The sequence below is a fragment of the Bactrocera dorsalis genome, chromosome 5 (genome assembly GCF_023373825.1).
Source record: "Bactrocera dorsalis isolate Fly_Bdor chromosome 5, ASM2337382v1, whole genome shotgun sequence".
In the NCBI taxonomy this organism is placed as follows: Eukaryota; Metazoa; Arthropoda; class Insecta; order Diptera; family Tephritidae; genus Bactrocera; species Bactrocera dorsalis.
The window spans coordinates 31,831,764-31,847,312 of NC_064307.1; the positions used below are offsets into that span (position 1 = coordinate 31,831,764).

Below are 15,549 nucleotides of genomic sequence, written 5' to 3' on the forward strand. Positions count from 1 at the left end.
GTTTATTAACATATCCATTCAACCAAAAGTGAGCTTCAGCTGAACAAAATTATGAATATGAAAATCTTGTGAAAATCTTGTGAAAATCAGGATCGTTGGCCATCTCATATTGAACCCATACGCCTAACGTGCGAAATGCTTGATGACTGTTCGAGTTCATTTCTTGCACGAGTTGTAAAGGGTGATTTTTTAAGAGCTTGATAACTTTTTTAAAAAAAAAAACGCATAAAATTTGCAAAATCTCATCGGTTCTTTATTTGAAACGTTAGATTGGTTCATGACATTTACTTTTTGAAGATAATTTCATTTAAATGTTGACCGCGGCTGCGTCTTAGGTGGTCCATTCGGAAAGTCCAATTTTGGGCAACTTTTTCGAGCATTTCGGCCGGAATAGCCCGAATTTCTTCGGAAATGTTGTCTTCCAAAGCTGGAATAGTTGCTGGCTTATTTCTGTAGACTTTAGACTTGACGTAGCCCCACAAAAAATAGTCTAAAGGCGTTAAATCGCATGATCTTGGTGGCCAACTTACGGGTCCATTTCTTGAGATGAATTGTTGTCCGAAGTTTTCCCTCAAAATGGCCATAGAATCGCGAGCTGTGTGGCATGTAGCGCCATCTTGTTGAAACCACATGTCAACCAAGTTCAGTTCTTCCATTTTTGGCAACAAAAAGTTTGTTAGCATCGAACGATAGCGATCGCCATTCACCGTAACGTTGCGTCCAACAGCATCTTTGAAAAAATACGGTCCAATGATTCCACCAGCGTACAAACCACACCAAACAGTGCATTTTTCGGGATGCATGGGCAGTTCTTGAACGGCTTCTGGTTGCTCTTCACCCCAAATGCGGCAATTTTGCTTATTTACGTAGCCATTCAACCAGAAATGAGCCTCATCGCTGAACAAAATTTGTCGATAATAACACATTTCGAACCGAACACTGATTTTGGTAATAAAATTCAATGATTTGCAAGCGTTGCTCGTTAGTAAGTCTATTCATGATGAAATGTCAAAGCATACTGAGCATCTTTCTCTTTGACACCATGTCTGAAATTCCACGTGATCTGTCAAATACTAATGCATGAAAATCCTAACCTCAAAAAAATCACCCGTTATTTTGAAAGTCCACAATCGAAGATTCTTTCGCAAAATTCTCCAAAAATCGATATTCGCAGCAATAGCGTCTTCAGTGATCACTGTACGGTATCTCTAAGGTTGCGCAATATTCACTATAGAAAACGTGTTGTGAAACCGATCCATGGTTGCTCAAATAATGGACTCAGATGAACAATTATGTCTACCAAATATTGGACGCAGGGTGCGATGCGTCGCGTGAACCGAACCATTACTTTGTAGTCCGGTCATTATAGTAAGTTCACCTCGGAATTCGATATACCCATTTATATGTCTGTAAATGCTTGTACCATGTGTAGGTTTTGAGACAACTTTAGGGTGTCAATATACAAGTATTTACAGACATATAAATGGGTATATCGAATTCCGAGATTCTTACCTAATTTAAGCTTAAATGACTGGACTATTGGTTATATATTTACACGATTAAATATTCTTAAGTAGAAAATTCAAATGTATTAAATTCTTTTAGTCATTTTTTCTTTCCCTCTCTCATGCACTGGTGCTACACAACTGCTGTAAGACAAATTCTGCTCTACGGTGCAGTAGTAGGGTAGACAGGCGTACGGAAAACCACCTGCTGGAAGCCAATGGAAAGAGTTCAGAGTCTCGCTGCGCTGTGCATAATAGGGAATTTAAGAACAACTCCAATAGCGGCTCTTAAACTGGTACTAAACCTGACACCAATAGATCTGTTTTCTGAAAACTGCGCACCAAAATCGGCGAGACGCCTACTGGCTGCAGGAGAATTTACATATAAAACCTCTGTGCATAGCTTGGTGAGTAATGGCGGTTTGACAAACACCGACTACATGATCCCACTTTTGAAAAAAGGGTCAAAGTAAACAGAGTAAAAGATGGTTGGCGTAAAGGTATGTTTGCTAAGCGCAACACTCTAAACATTGGCTCAAAAATGGACAATGAAATTGGTGCGGGGATATACTCTCTAGAGTTTGGGATAAGGCAGCCTTTTAAGTTGCCGGACCACTGTGGTATTTTTAAAACTGGGGTCTTTGCTATTGGGAACGATCTGGACAGAAAAAGTCAGAACTGGTCTTAGCGTGCCTCGTAGGTCTAGCAGATTAACCTAACATAACCGTGCGCTTCTGTTTCTTACATTATCTACTTTAGTATGGAGCTTTTTGATAAATATAAGAGGAACATAAAGTTAGTTTCCATGGTTAGAATATTGTTTTAAAGAAACTATTTTCTTAGCAAAGCTATTAACCAAGGAGTGTTATGTGTTTATTTAAAAACTTCAAACTCTTATTACATGGATCCTAGGTCAAACTAGCCAACCCGCTACAGAAATCTCGGATATCACTCTGTTTAAAAGTTTTAAGATAACAAAATTCAAAAAGTTTTCACGTAACTTACATCATTTCTATGTAGATGTTCTAATGGCCCGGTAGCAGTACAGTTATTTGTAAAAGGATAGCGACTATTCAAAAAGAAGTTTTGAGTTTCTTGATTGATTCGAAACCAGACATTATCACTCTTTTTTCCGCAAATTAGGGTATAGTTTCTATCTGTTTTGTAAAGTATGTTATAGCTTTGCAACCTAAATCTTAAATGTTTTGTTGTATACTGCTGTTCCTTTGGAATTTCTGTTTAAAACTGTTAAAATCAGTTAATTTCATTTTTAAAAGTATGAATCCACAATAACTGCCGTTATCAAGACCGACCATTTGGAAAACGCTTAGCATTGGAGCCGTAAACTTTGGATTAACTTAACGTCAATAAGTTAAATGTTTGAGAATAAGATTGATTTGTGCTTTCACTCATAAATAAACAGAGTGGCACAAAACTAATCCTCCAATCAGAAGCTGTTATAAATTTTGCAATTGACCTCTAATGTCAGTTCTGTTTTGACATTTGCGAAATACACGTAAATAAATAATGGTACGCTACACTGCGTGCCACAACCGATATGCCGAAGGATGCATTTCCCAGGCGCCTAATCTCCCGTTTTGGCGATTTGCACTGACCAACAAGATCGCCTGATTTGATCGCTCCAGACTTCTTTTTCTGGGGCTTTAGAAGCCGCGGGCTTATGTCAAGAAGCCTTAGACTCTTGCAGCTCTTAAAGAGAATAGCCGTCTAGAAAGTGAGGACCTATCGCCGGAAGTTCTGGCCAAAGTGATGGAAAATGCCATAAAATGGGCTCAAGTGACCATCATTTGTGCCGGCGGCCATTTACGTGACATCATATTCTCGACTTGATGTAAAAAAATTTAAAAGACCAAATAAAAATAATCCACAAGCAGAATGAAAGTTTTTCATTTTCCAAAAAACATCGAACGGTTATTTTTGCGCCACCTGTTGTAAGTATATTCGTAATGCTGATGAATATCTTCAGCATTTTGTTAGAGTGCTGGAACTGAACATCTTGGAGATGAAGCTGTTAACAATTTTACAGATGGAAATGTAAACGTTTTCGAAATGTTATTAACCCTCGAACCCTTCTGAGTAAATGGTTGTCCGCGAACAGGCAATCTGTCTTTATAGAAGCCTTCGATATACCGTGAAGTTCTGGCTCTGTTTTATATTTATTGTTGAACCGTCTCCTAGAATCTCTTATCGTTCTAATCACTGAATATGTTTGATGAATGCTGCAGCCTCCAGTTATAGGTGATCAATGCGCTAATAGATTTCTGGTCCACCCATCTTGAATATTCGCCGTTATAAAAGAGCTCACTCTTCTTGAACTTAGTGTTTTTTGAAACGACCTTGCATATAATACAACCGCCATGCAATAATAACACATTACCTATTTGATTTACCCATTAAGCGATGGTGGTGAAGTACTAGCCAGCATGCCGCTTATTGATCTCCAGGGAGACGAATACGCGCGACTATACCAGCTATCAGGGCCAACTACAAGGCGGAAAAAAGCAGAGAGGACCAATAGCCTTACAATGTGGCAGCAGTAGTAGCAAAAACCATAACCCAGACATTCATTCGTGGATATGCAGATGGCATAGGAGCCACCTAACCCTAATATTGAGTGGCCATGGCTGCTTTAGAAAGTATTTGTTCTAAATTAATCATGACGTTAGTTTGTATTGTCCGACGTGAACAGATTACATAGAAGACTCTGACTACGTACTTTTTCAGTGCCTTTGTTTTTAAACATAAGGAACAAGCTAAAATCTGCACTCGCCCGTAAAGTAGTGGTGAAAAATTTGACAACAGTCAGTCCTCTGATAAATGGAAAGCTGTCAGCAAAGCGTCACCTCTAATAATGAAAAAACTAAGAAACTTACATACAGATCGATGAGGAGTCAGTTAGTACTTACAATAGGAGAAGTGTTTTTTTCTTCCATGAAGATTTGCCTAATTCGGTGGTTTCTTGGGAGAGACATAAGTTGGGAGTAGGTAAGGTTTATCGGATTAAAGTTCTACAGTCGGGTTTTTGATGCTTCCCCTAACTATAAAATACCTATTTGACATAGTCTTCAACTTTTTCGGAGTAGCTTACCATGGAACAAGTTAACTATTTCGGTTATTATTCGGTCTTTGGAGTGTTAAAGTGAATCCTGAACTGCGCTTAAACAGCATTCCTATAAGGTGGCAACACCGAAGTATGTAAAATCAATTTAAGAATATAAACAAGTCCTTCATTGTAAATTAACATAAGTGTATGTACGTGTGTGTAAAATTTAACAACATTCCGACCCGGAAGAACATTGGAGAACACCAACCGTCAATTGCGAATCAAAATACGTTTCAGGTGAATGGCGCGTGTGTGTCTGGAATGCGAATACATTCCCAATACGCATGCGTTGTTTGCGAACTTTGCAAAAATTATAATCATGAAATCAGAATGGCTTATGGAAAATCCAATAGGGAGTTAAAAATATATTTAAAATTACGCTGACGTAGCAAAACAAAATTGTAGAGACACAGAGACAACATATAATTTTCGATACCTTACTATATACACAAGCGATGTACAAACATATATACACACATGGCTCTGCAGTTAGCCTAGTGGAGAGCCGAATAAAGTGAGGCTATTAAATTTGCGAAGCGAATTGCAAATTAAAATACACTGAAAGAATTATCAGCACGACAACACACAAATGAGTACGCAACCGCTTGGCAACAACAAAAATTCGATTACTTTTATTTCACTTTTAAATTTAATTTAACAGATGTAATTTGGTATAGAAGCAAGTTCGCTGCACGTTACGTTGATTAACAACAATTCGTGGCGGCACCGGTCAGCAGTTTTAATTTCATTTGGAATGGTGTTAGCGAGCATGGTTTGGTGGATGATAATTTAGATGTAGTTGTAGTAGGAAGCTGCTTTGTGAGCACTGTGGAGCAACATTTGTAGCAGTTGTTGTTGCACGATGCGTTACTGCAATCGGTGGCTGAAGCTGCGGTGCAACACGGTGGGCAGCAGGCTGAATTCTCTTGTTGGCAAACGGTTAAGCGGCAGTCGAGGCAATCCAGCGCGGATACGCGGCCAAGTGCTGCACCATGAGCCCATTGAAGCTGCTGGCGAATGGGGCAAATGCCGGTCGAAAGACGACAGAAGGGAAAGCGCCGCGCGGCTGTGGCGCCGCAGCAGCCAGGAAGGGTGGGCGTACGCCAAAGCCGGGCACTGGCGCACTGGGCGGAGCAGCAGCGGCAGCACCGGGTGGCGGCGCACGGTGTTCCGGCGGCACATCGATCGTCTCCGCTGCATCGGCAAAATTCCCTGGCGCCGGACTGGCTGCAACACCACGCAGCAGCAGCAGCAGCAGGAGCGGCATCAGCAGGACTATCAGCTGACGCATGGTGGTCGGCATTGTGGAGTTTCAAATAGCTTACAGGTGTTGGCTGCTCTTCACTGGTTTTATGCAGCAACTTTTTAATGTTCTTATGCGTTTTGTTGTTGTGATTATGATTAGTTTGGTATTTATAGTTGGTATCGTCGATTTTCGTATGCTTCTCGCGACGATTTTGTAAATGTAAAAAGCTTACAAAATTAAGCATTTTTTATACGGTTTTGTTCACTCTGCGCTTTCCGTGCGACTGGAATTCAATGCGAATGTAGTCAATGAGAAAACCTTTTGCCAGCCAAGCCAAGCCAAGCCAAGTCAAGCCAATAAGTGCGCCAGCATTCAATCAAAACAAAATGAAATTGTACACAACAAAAACAACATAAATAAATGTGTTTTGTAAGCAATCATTTACCAACATACACAGGCACATACATGTATGTATGTATGTATGTGCGCATGTGATTTGATATCGGCTTTTAGAATTTATACGTAATACTCATATTGATACTCAAACCATACGCTCATACCACCTATATAAATAACATATGTATATGTATATATATATGGGTGGGTGGGTATGTATGTTCGTATGTAATCAGTGGAAATTATGTGCAAACATACTTACGCTTATTACTACTTGGCTCTGTTTTCACAAATCAACATTCCGTGCGCGTTCCTCTGCTTTTGTGTTTATGATTTTCTACTTTTCTTTTTATTTAACCCATTCGAGGCTGTTTTTAAGGTTCTTTCAAGCTGCGCGCCGGCTTCGGTATAAATTTAGAATGAATGCGTAAATAGTTTTCAGTGACATTGTTACACTAATATTTCACTTTTATAACGAATATTTCGTCTAAAAACAAAAATAAATCAGCCATTTGCTGTACCCATGAACTTCGTCACCCACATGTTGTTTAGATGTACATTTCTTATAAGAATTTTACGAATAGCTCCGAGAAACCGACGCATAATACTCAAATGGTATATCTTGTTGACAGTTTGGCCGGTCGGAAGGAATTTAGCGGGCTCAACATCTCAATAACCGAAGAAAACTGTCAACAAAATCGTGTTTTTTGACCTAATTTGATGTGTTTTTTCGGCTTCGACTGACTTTTGCCACGATATTCGATCGAATGATCGTGTGTTTCCGGGTCGTTAGCATATACCCAAGACTCATCGCCAGCAACAATACGTTTCATTACAAACTGGTAGTCGGAAAGGATTGTGTTATTATTAAAAATATAAAGGTTTACCATTATGTTTTCAAAGTTATTTCGGGCAAGTGGCCGCTGCGGACGTGATCGCAGGTTCGATTGGGGCCGTACCATATGTCACCAATAACGCCCCGAATATTTTATTCCAAGTTGTCAACCTTCTAGCTTATCTGCGGAGTCTGGCGACTTCACATAACCCTACTAAAGCTAGTCCAGCCATGTTAAATCGCAGAATCTTGAAGGCTCAAGCAAGAAAGTATGTTCACCAATAGTTTCCTTTACTAAATTGTTCGTTTTGTTGACTGTATGACGTGTAGCGCCGTCTTGTTGGAACAAAATATCGTCCAATTCAACATCCTCCATTTCAAGTGCAAAAAAGTCTTTAAACATGCCGTTATATTTTTTTTTTCACTGATTGTAACTTTCTGGCCGCCTTTGAAGAAATATGGATCTATGCTCCACTATGTCCATAGAGCACACCAAACATGACTTTGTGAGGATGTAACGATGTCTTAACAATGGTTTTTAAATTTTCGGTACTCCAAATGCAACAAACTTAATTTTGATCTTCAAAGTAAGCTTCATCAGATGAATACACTTATGTCAACGTTTTTTTCAGTTCTCCAAACACCTTTTAAAAGCACTTTTTTAGATGGCCATCAGTTCCTGTAGCGAATATTGTTTTATCTCTTCGATCGACTGAAAAGGGTTTCCATTCCGATGATTGTTGACTTGTTTGTATGTCAAATGTGGGTTTGGAATTCGCACGATCATGTCCATTGACATCTGTTTACGGTACTATTTTGAAAAATAAAAAAACAGCTTTATCAAAAAGAGTCGAGAACGCGTTTCATACCCAAAACATCCACCAAAGTTATTCGAACGGACTCGCGAGAGATGTCAAGTTTTCTCGCCAGCTCTCTGGCACTTGCCTGACGATTTTCAAACACCATATCTTTCACTTTGTCTCCAACGATCTCTGACCGTCTTTGAAGGTTTTGTGCCACTCGTAGGCTTGTGTTTTTGATAAAACTGAATCACTGTAAGCCTTTTCCAACATTCGCAAAGATTGCGCACATGAAATTCGGTTAGAAATACAAAATTTGAGACAAATTTTTTGTTAGATATTTTTGTCCATTGTAAAAATAAAAACGCACTTCTGATGTGTATCGACTTAATCATCAGCTGTAAACAAACTGTTTTACAAATCAGGACAGTCCTGCCAAATTAGTAAAATTATTTTTTTTTTAAATATCATTTGACCAGGAAATTTAATTAGAATTTCCAGGTGCTTTTTTGTCACAATGTATGCTATATGGTACGTATATCTAATACTATGATGGTTGCAGAATTCAATATTCCCTGAACTTACAGAATAGTCTTATTGGATTCCCCTTTCTAGGCTATCAGCGTTGAGGGGCTATAGCATCTTGGTACTCAGTTGGAGTTGTGGAAGAACAGCTATAACCAATTTTAGCACTACCAAATACTTACGAATGATTTTTGTTCCGGAGCTACAATGTTATACCAAATTGACCCACAAGAATCTTTATTTGGTGGTCCTGGTAAAAGAGTTATGAAATAAAGTTTGGGAACTTTTTTCTACTCCATGAATGTCACTCGATGTTAGGTATGGTCGAGCAAGGTAGTGATCACTAGAAGTTGCAAGAGAGAATATCATGTTTGTGGAAGTTGTCATAGCCCTCGACAAGGAACTTTTTCAAGCAAGGCACCATTATTCGAACTTTGAATTAATATAAATGTTTATTTGATCACGGTTCCGATTGTGGGTATTTGTAAGGAGTTTACTATATTATAGATAAAGCCTCATATATTTTCTTTAATTGAATCGAAAAAAACCTTTATTGTACTCTGAATAAGGTATATTAAGTTTCCTATGAAGTTGGTAACACCCAAAAGGAAACGTCGTAGGCCCGATGAAATATATGTACGTATATACAAATGTTCTGCAAGGCGTTCTGAGTTAATTTAGCTAGGCATGTCGGTCTGTCCGTCCATCTGTCTGTATATACGAAATTTAGACCCTCAGTTTTTGAGATATCAAACTGAAATTTTGCACACGCTCTTTTTTCTTCATGCAGCTCATTTGTCAGAACCGCCGATATAGGACCGCTGTAGCATACATATATGCAATTGCCATACAAACTATTCATAATCTGGATAATCTACTCAGCTTATATCCATTTCAAACCGGAATTCGGAAGTTTCTATTCTAAAATCCCGATATGCTTCCATTAAGTTCGGTCGTGCCTAATCTCAAGCAATATGTTTAATATTTTCTGGATTATGGAGAAAAAGTTTCTTTCGACTGCCAGAGCTACTCTTAAACTCACTTAAGGCTATAATGAATAATTATTAGATCCAATGGAGTAAGGATCAGATAACTATCTTTTTTTGAAATTTTATTTTTTTTGTAAAAATGTCAATAAAAAATTCTAAAAAAATGTTTCCTTTTTTATATGAGAAAAGGTTTTTAAAAAAGGCTGTTTATTACCCCAGGAAACCCATGCAACCCCTTAACAGTTCAATATTGATCGCGTGACCCACTATACGAGATCCGGGTTTCAAATATTTAAATATTTTGTAATATGGATCCCAAACCATTAATATTGTATGCTACACGTTCAATAGATATCACAATCCTGGATGGCGATCAATATATAGGAGTCCCCAAAGACCAATTACTTTTTCTGAAAAAACTAACTAAATAGTGTTAGCACTGTCATAGAACATTTGACAGCTTGGTTGCGTAGCTATTCAACTATGTAATGTAGATATCTGTTACTAAAGAAGCTTTATTGTCTAGAACTAATGAATATTTTCATAATAAACACGATTCGTTAATTAGGTATGCACAACGTCAATCGCGGCGATTACTCAATAGTCTTTTTATAACGCATAGGGCAGACTAGTACGTGTGCTGAGTATGCTAACTGGTAAGTGACCGATTGACTGATTGATTCAGTGACACATAGGCAAAATACACCGATTTACATACAGTACACAGCATTTTCAGATTGAAAACAAAAGTGTTGATGTTACAATGCTGAAATAAGTTTTTTGTTACACTTTTGTAAATACCATAAAACTTGGTGCGTTCGTAATTATTCCAAAGTGATTCCCTTGAGCATACTAAATATTGGCTCCAGCTCAAAACTCTGGGCGTTGGCCCGGCATTGGCGTGTTATTTTAGGCGTTTGTGACAGAATTGGCACAAATTCAAGTAAACAGTCAGCTGTGCTCGACATATACTAATATACATATATGAAAATATATATTTTTAATTTTTTATTATTCTATATTATTAGGACTCGCTATGAATTTTTAAGTGCTGTAATGACTAGTTCCACAAAAGTGGCAGTGAGCAACGTCAGTAGGCCGCAACTACTGACAAAGGGTTCCAAAATGGAATTATATTGAGAATATTCGAGTATAAAATACGTGGAATTGGTTGGTGGTGTCATCAGTTGCAGTAGAACAACTTGAAGTAGTAAATCCTTAGCACAAACAATAACTAAAAATATCACAATGTTTAAATTCGTAAGTGTTGAGGATAATTTGTAGTGAATTTATTTTTAAATAATACTCTTAATTTTTCAAAAATAATTGTTTCTTTTTCCACTTACAGCTCGCCATCTGTTTGTTCGCCTTGATCGCTTGCGTTGCTGCCAAGCCGGCGGTTATTGCCGCACCGGTGGCCTATACTGCCGCTTATTCCGCTCCAGTAGTGGCCGCCTCCCCCTACACTGCTGCTTACACGGCCGCCTACTCTTCGCCCTACGCCGCCGCCTACTCCTATCCTTATGCTGCATACAGTTATCCTTACGCCACCGCTTTCCTGCGTTAAGCCAGTGACAGTGGAAATAATTGACGAATTCTCTGGACAAACGATTGCTGATATGAATATTGTTTATTGACTTATTTGCTTACATACATTCATACCATATATGTTATGTTATTTTGTTGAATTTTTAACTATAATTATTGTCTACTATTCCCGATTTTACGCTACATAGAGAAGAGTTTTTAGTTAACACTATCATTTTCACCTTTAAATCTTATCGTTGTTTACCTTTGACTTTCGCTTCTTTTCTATGTTATTACATAAAGTAATTTGCAGAAAAAAATTACAAAAAAAAATTTAAAATAAATAAATTGTCACAATTAAAAAGCGTTTTTTTTTCTAAATTTTTATTGCTAATTGTAGTTAGGCAGCGCTCACAGTCATATTACGAGGGCTGTCCGATAAATAACCGACCTCAACGTGAAGCTAGCGGCACATCTGAAAAAAAAGTTTCTACTTCAAATTGTGCATATTATAATAGCTACTCGCCAAAATTTCAGAAATTTATCTTGCTCTTGCGCAATTATCTGTTGACAGTCGTTTTTGTGAGTCTATTTCGGTGATTTCCCCAAAATGGAAAAAATTGAATATCGAGCTGTAATTAAATTTTTATTTTTGAAAGGCAATACGCCTTCACAAATGACAAAGATGAGTTGGACTCTGTGTATGGTGACTCTGCACCATCGTTTACCACCGTAAAATTTTGGGCAGCTGAATTTAAACGCAGGAGCTTGGAAGATGATGAACGTCCTGGGCGTCCAAAAACTGTAACCACTAACGATAACATCGCTAAAGTTCATCAATTGGTACTAGACGACCGCCGGATTAAAGTTAGGGAAATAGCTGAGATTATGAAGATGTTAAAGATGTTGGGCATGAGAAAGCTGTCCGCGCGTTGGGTGCGTTTGCTTACGCTAGACCACAAACGTGCGCGCATGAACATTTCCAGCGCTCTGTTGGCTCAGTTTAGAGGCAATAAGACCGAGTTTTGGCGCCGATTGATAACTGTAGACGAAACTTGGATTCATCATTATACGCCCGAAACAAAAATCCAATCTAAACAGTGGATTGAAAAGGGGAAACCAGCCCCAAAAAAACCTAAAGCTGTGTATTCGGCTGGGAAAGTGATGGCGAGTGTTTTTTGGGACAGCCATGGAATTATTTTTATCGACTATCTTGAAAAAGGAAAAACTATAACAGGAGCATACTACACATCATTATTGGACAAGCTAAAGGAAGAAATTTCGAAAAATCGGCCACATTTGCAAAAAAAGAAAGTCTTGTTCCACCAAGACAACGCACCATCTCACACCTCAACAGTCGCTATGGCGAAAATCCACGAATTGCGGTTCGAACTGCTTGACCATCCACCTTATTCACCGGATTCACCAAGCGACTTTTTTTTGTTTCCTCAACTTAAAACTGCGCTCGGCGGCCAGAGATTTTCGTCAAATGAGGAGGCAATCTCTTTCGTGAACTCGTATTTTGCAGACAAAGACGCCAAGTACTATTTGGAAGGGTTGCAGAGATGGGATCATCGCTGGGAGAAGTGTGTGGAGTTACAAGGAGACTATGTAGAAAAAAAAAAATTTTGAAAAAGTCGCGTGCATCATGGTTAGGTCGGTTATTTATCGGACAGCCCTCGTAAAGTCAGCAATTATTGCGATAAAGCATAGTGGTAAAAATTGTCCAAAGTGGACCGAGAACGCGTCAACAGCGAACCACGTCCAGGACGACCAAGTTCAATTTATGATCAACACCTCAATAAAATAAAGGAATTGGTGGTTGACAATCGACGATTGAACGTCAGAGATCTTACTGACATCGTTGGAATATCGGAAGGATCAGTGAAAACCATTGTGAAAGATCATTTGAACTTAAGAAAAATGAAAGCACGGTTGATTCCAAAATCACAATATTTTTTCGAAAAACAGCGTTGCGTTAATGTCTGTGAAACAATGCTTTCCTATTACCAGGTTGTAATTAAGCGTATTATTACAGGCGACGACTTTTGGATCTATGCTTACGACCCGGAAACAGACGGTCGTTCGGCCGATCATCGTGGCAAGGGGAAGTAGAAGCCGAAAAAACCACGTCAAAACAGGTCATGTTGACAGTTTTCTTCGATTATCGTTGTCTGGTGTCAACAAGCAATAAGATTTAAGTGTTATGCGTTAAGCTACTTGTAAAAAGAGGCTGAAATTATGAGCCAATAACACTTCAGTTTGGCACCACGATAATCACCTTCACATACTGCATTGATTCTTCGTGAATTTTTCGCCAATTTTTCAAGCAATGTCGTGCCGTAACCATTTAGCTCCGCGTGACTTCTAGCTATTCAAAAAACTCAAACAATTGGTGTGGGGAACCGGTTTAGGTTTATTGAAGATATTAAACGTGAATTGAAAGCGAGAGAATTTAATGTTCGTTATTCAATGAATTCGTGGTAACAAGACTTGGGTTTATGAATATTACGTCGAATCTGTCCAACAATCTAGTGATTGGTGCTGAAATGAATCGATAAAAACCAAAATTCGCTGATGGTACTGAAGGCCATACCAGCCGAGACACACAACAAGTGTATGAAAATAGGATTAAGCTTTGGCATGCTTGTATTGGCTCAGAACTCTATTTTGAAGGAGATTTGTATTAAAATGTATGAAAATGTAGTCCATCTGGTCTTTTCAACTGGTACCTATCCAATTAGTTTAACTTTATGAAAAAATCAGTTAAAGGAGGAAAAAATATTACTCGTTGAAATAACTGTTGCAGTACGAAGGAGTCTCTGGTCTAGGGACACTGCAAGTAAAGTATGGGTCAGCTAACGTTTTAAATTTGAATTATCTATATTTCGACATTGTAAACGTCAAATACCATTCGGAAAGTGACAGATATTCAGTAAAAAGTCTAAAATTTACGAAATGGGTCGATATTTAATAGAAGAAAACTGGGAAATATTGACAGATTGGGAAGATCGTTTGACCGAGGATGGTCAATTTTACCGAAAAATCATCTTTTCGGGCGAGGCTCATTTCCATCTCGATGCAGACAAGCAGAATTGTCGCAGACAAGCAGAAAACCCGCACGTAATCGTCGAGAAGCCAATGCACCCAGCACGAATTACTGTATGGTGCGGATTTTGGTCTGGTGGAATCATCGGCCTATTTTTCTTCGAAAATGAAGAAGGAACTGCCGTAACCATCAATAGTGAGCGATATCGCGCAATGATAACCGGTTTTTTCTTCAAGCAAATTGAATAGGAAATTGAAGAGGGAAGCGAGACGCATTTGCAGACAGAAGAAGAAAGAGGCCGAAATGCGTGAGTACGAACAGCTTGATAAGCTGGCCGACAGGGGTAATGCTCGAAAATTCTACGAAAAAATGCGGCGACTTACAGAAGGTTTCAAGACCGGAGCATACTCCTGTAGAACCCCCAAAGGTGATCTAGCCACCGATGCCCAGAGCATACTTAGATTATGGAGGGAACACTTCTCCAGCCTGCTGAATGGCAGTGAACACATAGCACCAGGAGAAGGCGAACCCGATACCCCAATCGATGACGATGGAGCAGACGTTCCATTGCCCGACCATGACGAAGTTCGAATAGCAGTTGCCCGCCTGAAGAACAACAAAGCGGCAGGGGCAGACGGATTGCCGGCCGAGCTATTCAAACACGGCGGCGAAGAACTGATAAGGAGCATGCATCAGCTTCTTTGCAAAATATGGTCGGATGAGAGCATGCCCAACGATTGGAATTTAAGTGTGCTATGCCCAATCCATAAAAAAGGAGACCCCACAATCTGCGCCAACTACCGTGGGATTAGCCTCCTCAACATCGCGTACAAGGTTCTATCGAGCGTATTGTGTGAAAGATTAAAGCCCACCGTCAACAAACTGATTGGACCTTATCAGTGTGGCTTCAACAACCGACCAGATATTCACCATGCGCCAAATCTTGGAAAAGACCCGTGAAAGGAGAATCGACACTCACCACCTATTCGTCGATTTCAAAGCTGCTTTCGATAGCACGAAAAGGAGCTGCCTTTATGCCGCAATGTCTGAATTTGGTATCCCCGCAAAACTAATACGGCTGTGTAAACTGACGTTGAGCGGGACCAAAAGCTCCGTCAGGATCGGGAAGGACCTCTCCGAGCCGTTCGATACCGAACGAGGTTTCAGACAAGGCGACTCCCTATCGTGCGACTTTTTCAATCTGCTGCTGGAGAAAATTATTAGAGCTGCAGAACTGAACCGAGCAGGTACAATCTTTTATAAGAGTGTACAGCTGCTGGCGTATGCCGATGATATTGATATCAACGGTCTCAACACCCGCGCCGTTAGTTCTGCTTTCTCCAGACTGAACAAGGAAGCAACGCAAATGGGTCTGGCAGTGAACGAGGGCAAGACGAAATATCTCCTGTCATCAAACAAACAGTCGTCGCACTCGCGACTTGGCACTCACGTCACTGTTGACAGTCATAACTTTGAAGTTGTAGATAATTTCGTCTATTTAGGAAGCAGCATTAACACCACCAACAATGTCAGCCTAGAAATCCAACGCAGGA

The 15,549-nt window shown here is 39.4% G+C and overlaps 3 protein-coding genes and 1 long non-coding RNA gene across 7 annotated transcripts in view; 3 read left to right on the forward strand and 1 right to left on the reverse strand.

Moving 5' to 3' along the window:
• LOC125778759 (cuticle protein LPCP-23-like) overlaps positions 1–15,549 on the forward strand; it is a 201,979-nt gene that overhangs the window by 166,805 nt on the left and 19,625 nt on the right. The gene's annotated exons all lie outside the window — the stretch shown is intronic.
• LOC105224827 (cuticle protein 16.5) overlaps positions 1–15,549 on the forward strand; it is a 140,058-nt gene that overhangs the window by 116,686 nt on the left and 7,823 nt on the right. The window lies entirely within an intron of this gene.
• Positions 1–15,549, reverse strand: part of LOC125778776 (uncharacterized) — a 210,504-nt gene that overhangs the window by 115,296 nt on the left and 79,659 nt on the right. The gene's annotated exons all lie outside the window — the stretch shown is intronic.
• LOC105224825 (uncharacterized) lies at positions 10,531–11,295 on the forward strand. The gene is made up of 2 exons (XM_011203043.4): positions 10,531–10,680; positions 10,769–11,295. Exons 1-2 carry the CDS (start codon positions 10,669–10,671, stop codon positions 10,985–10,987), a joined length of 231 nt encoding a protein of 76 aa, XP_011201345.2. The 5' UTR covers positions 10,531–10,668; the 3' UTR covers positions 10,988–11,295.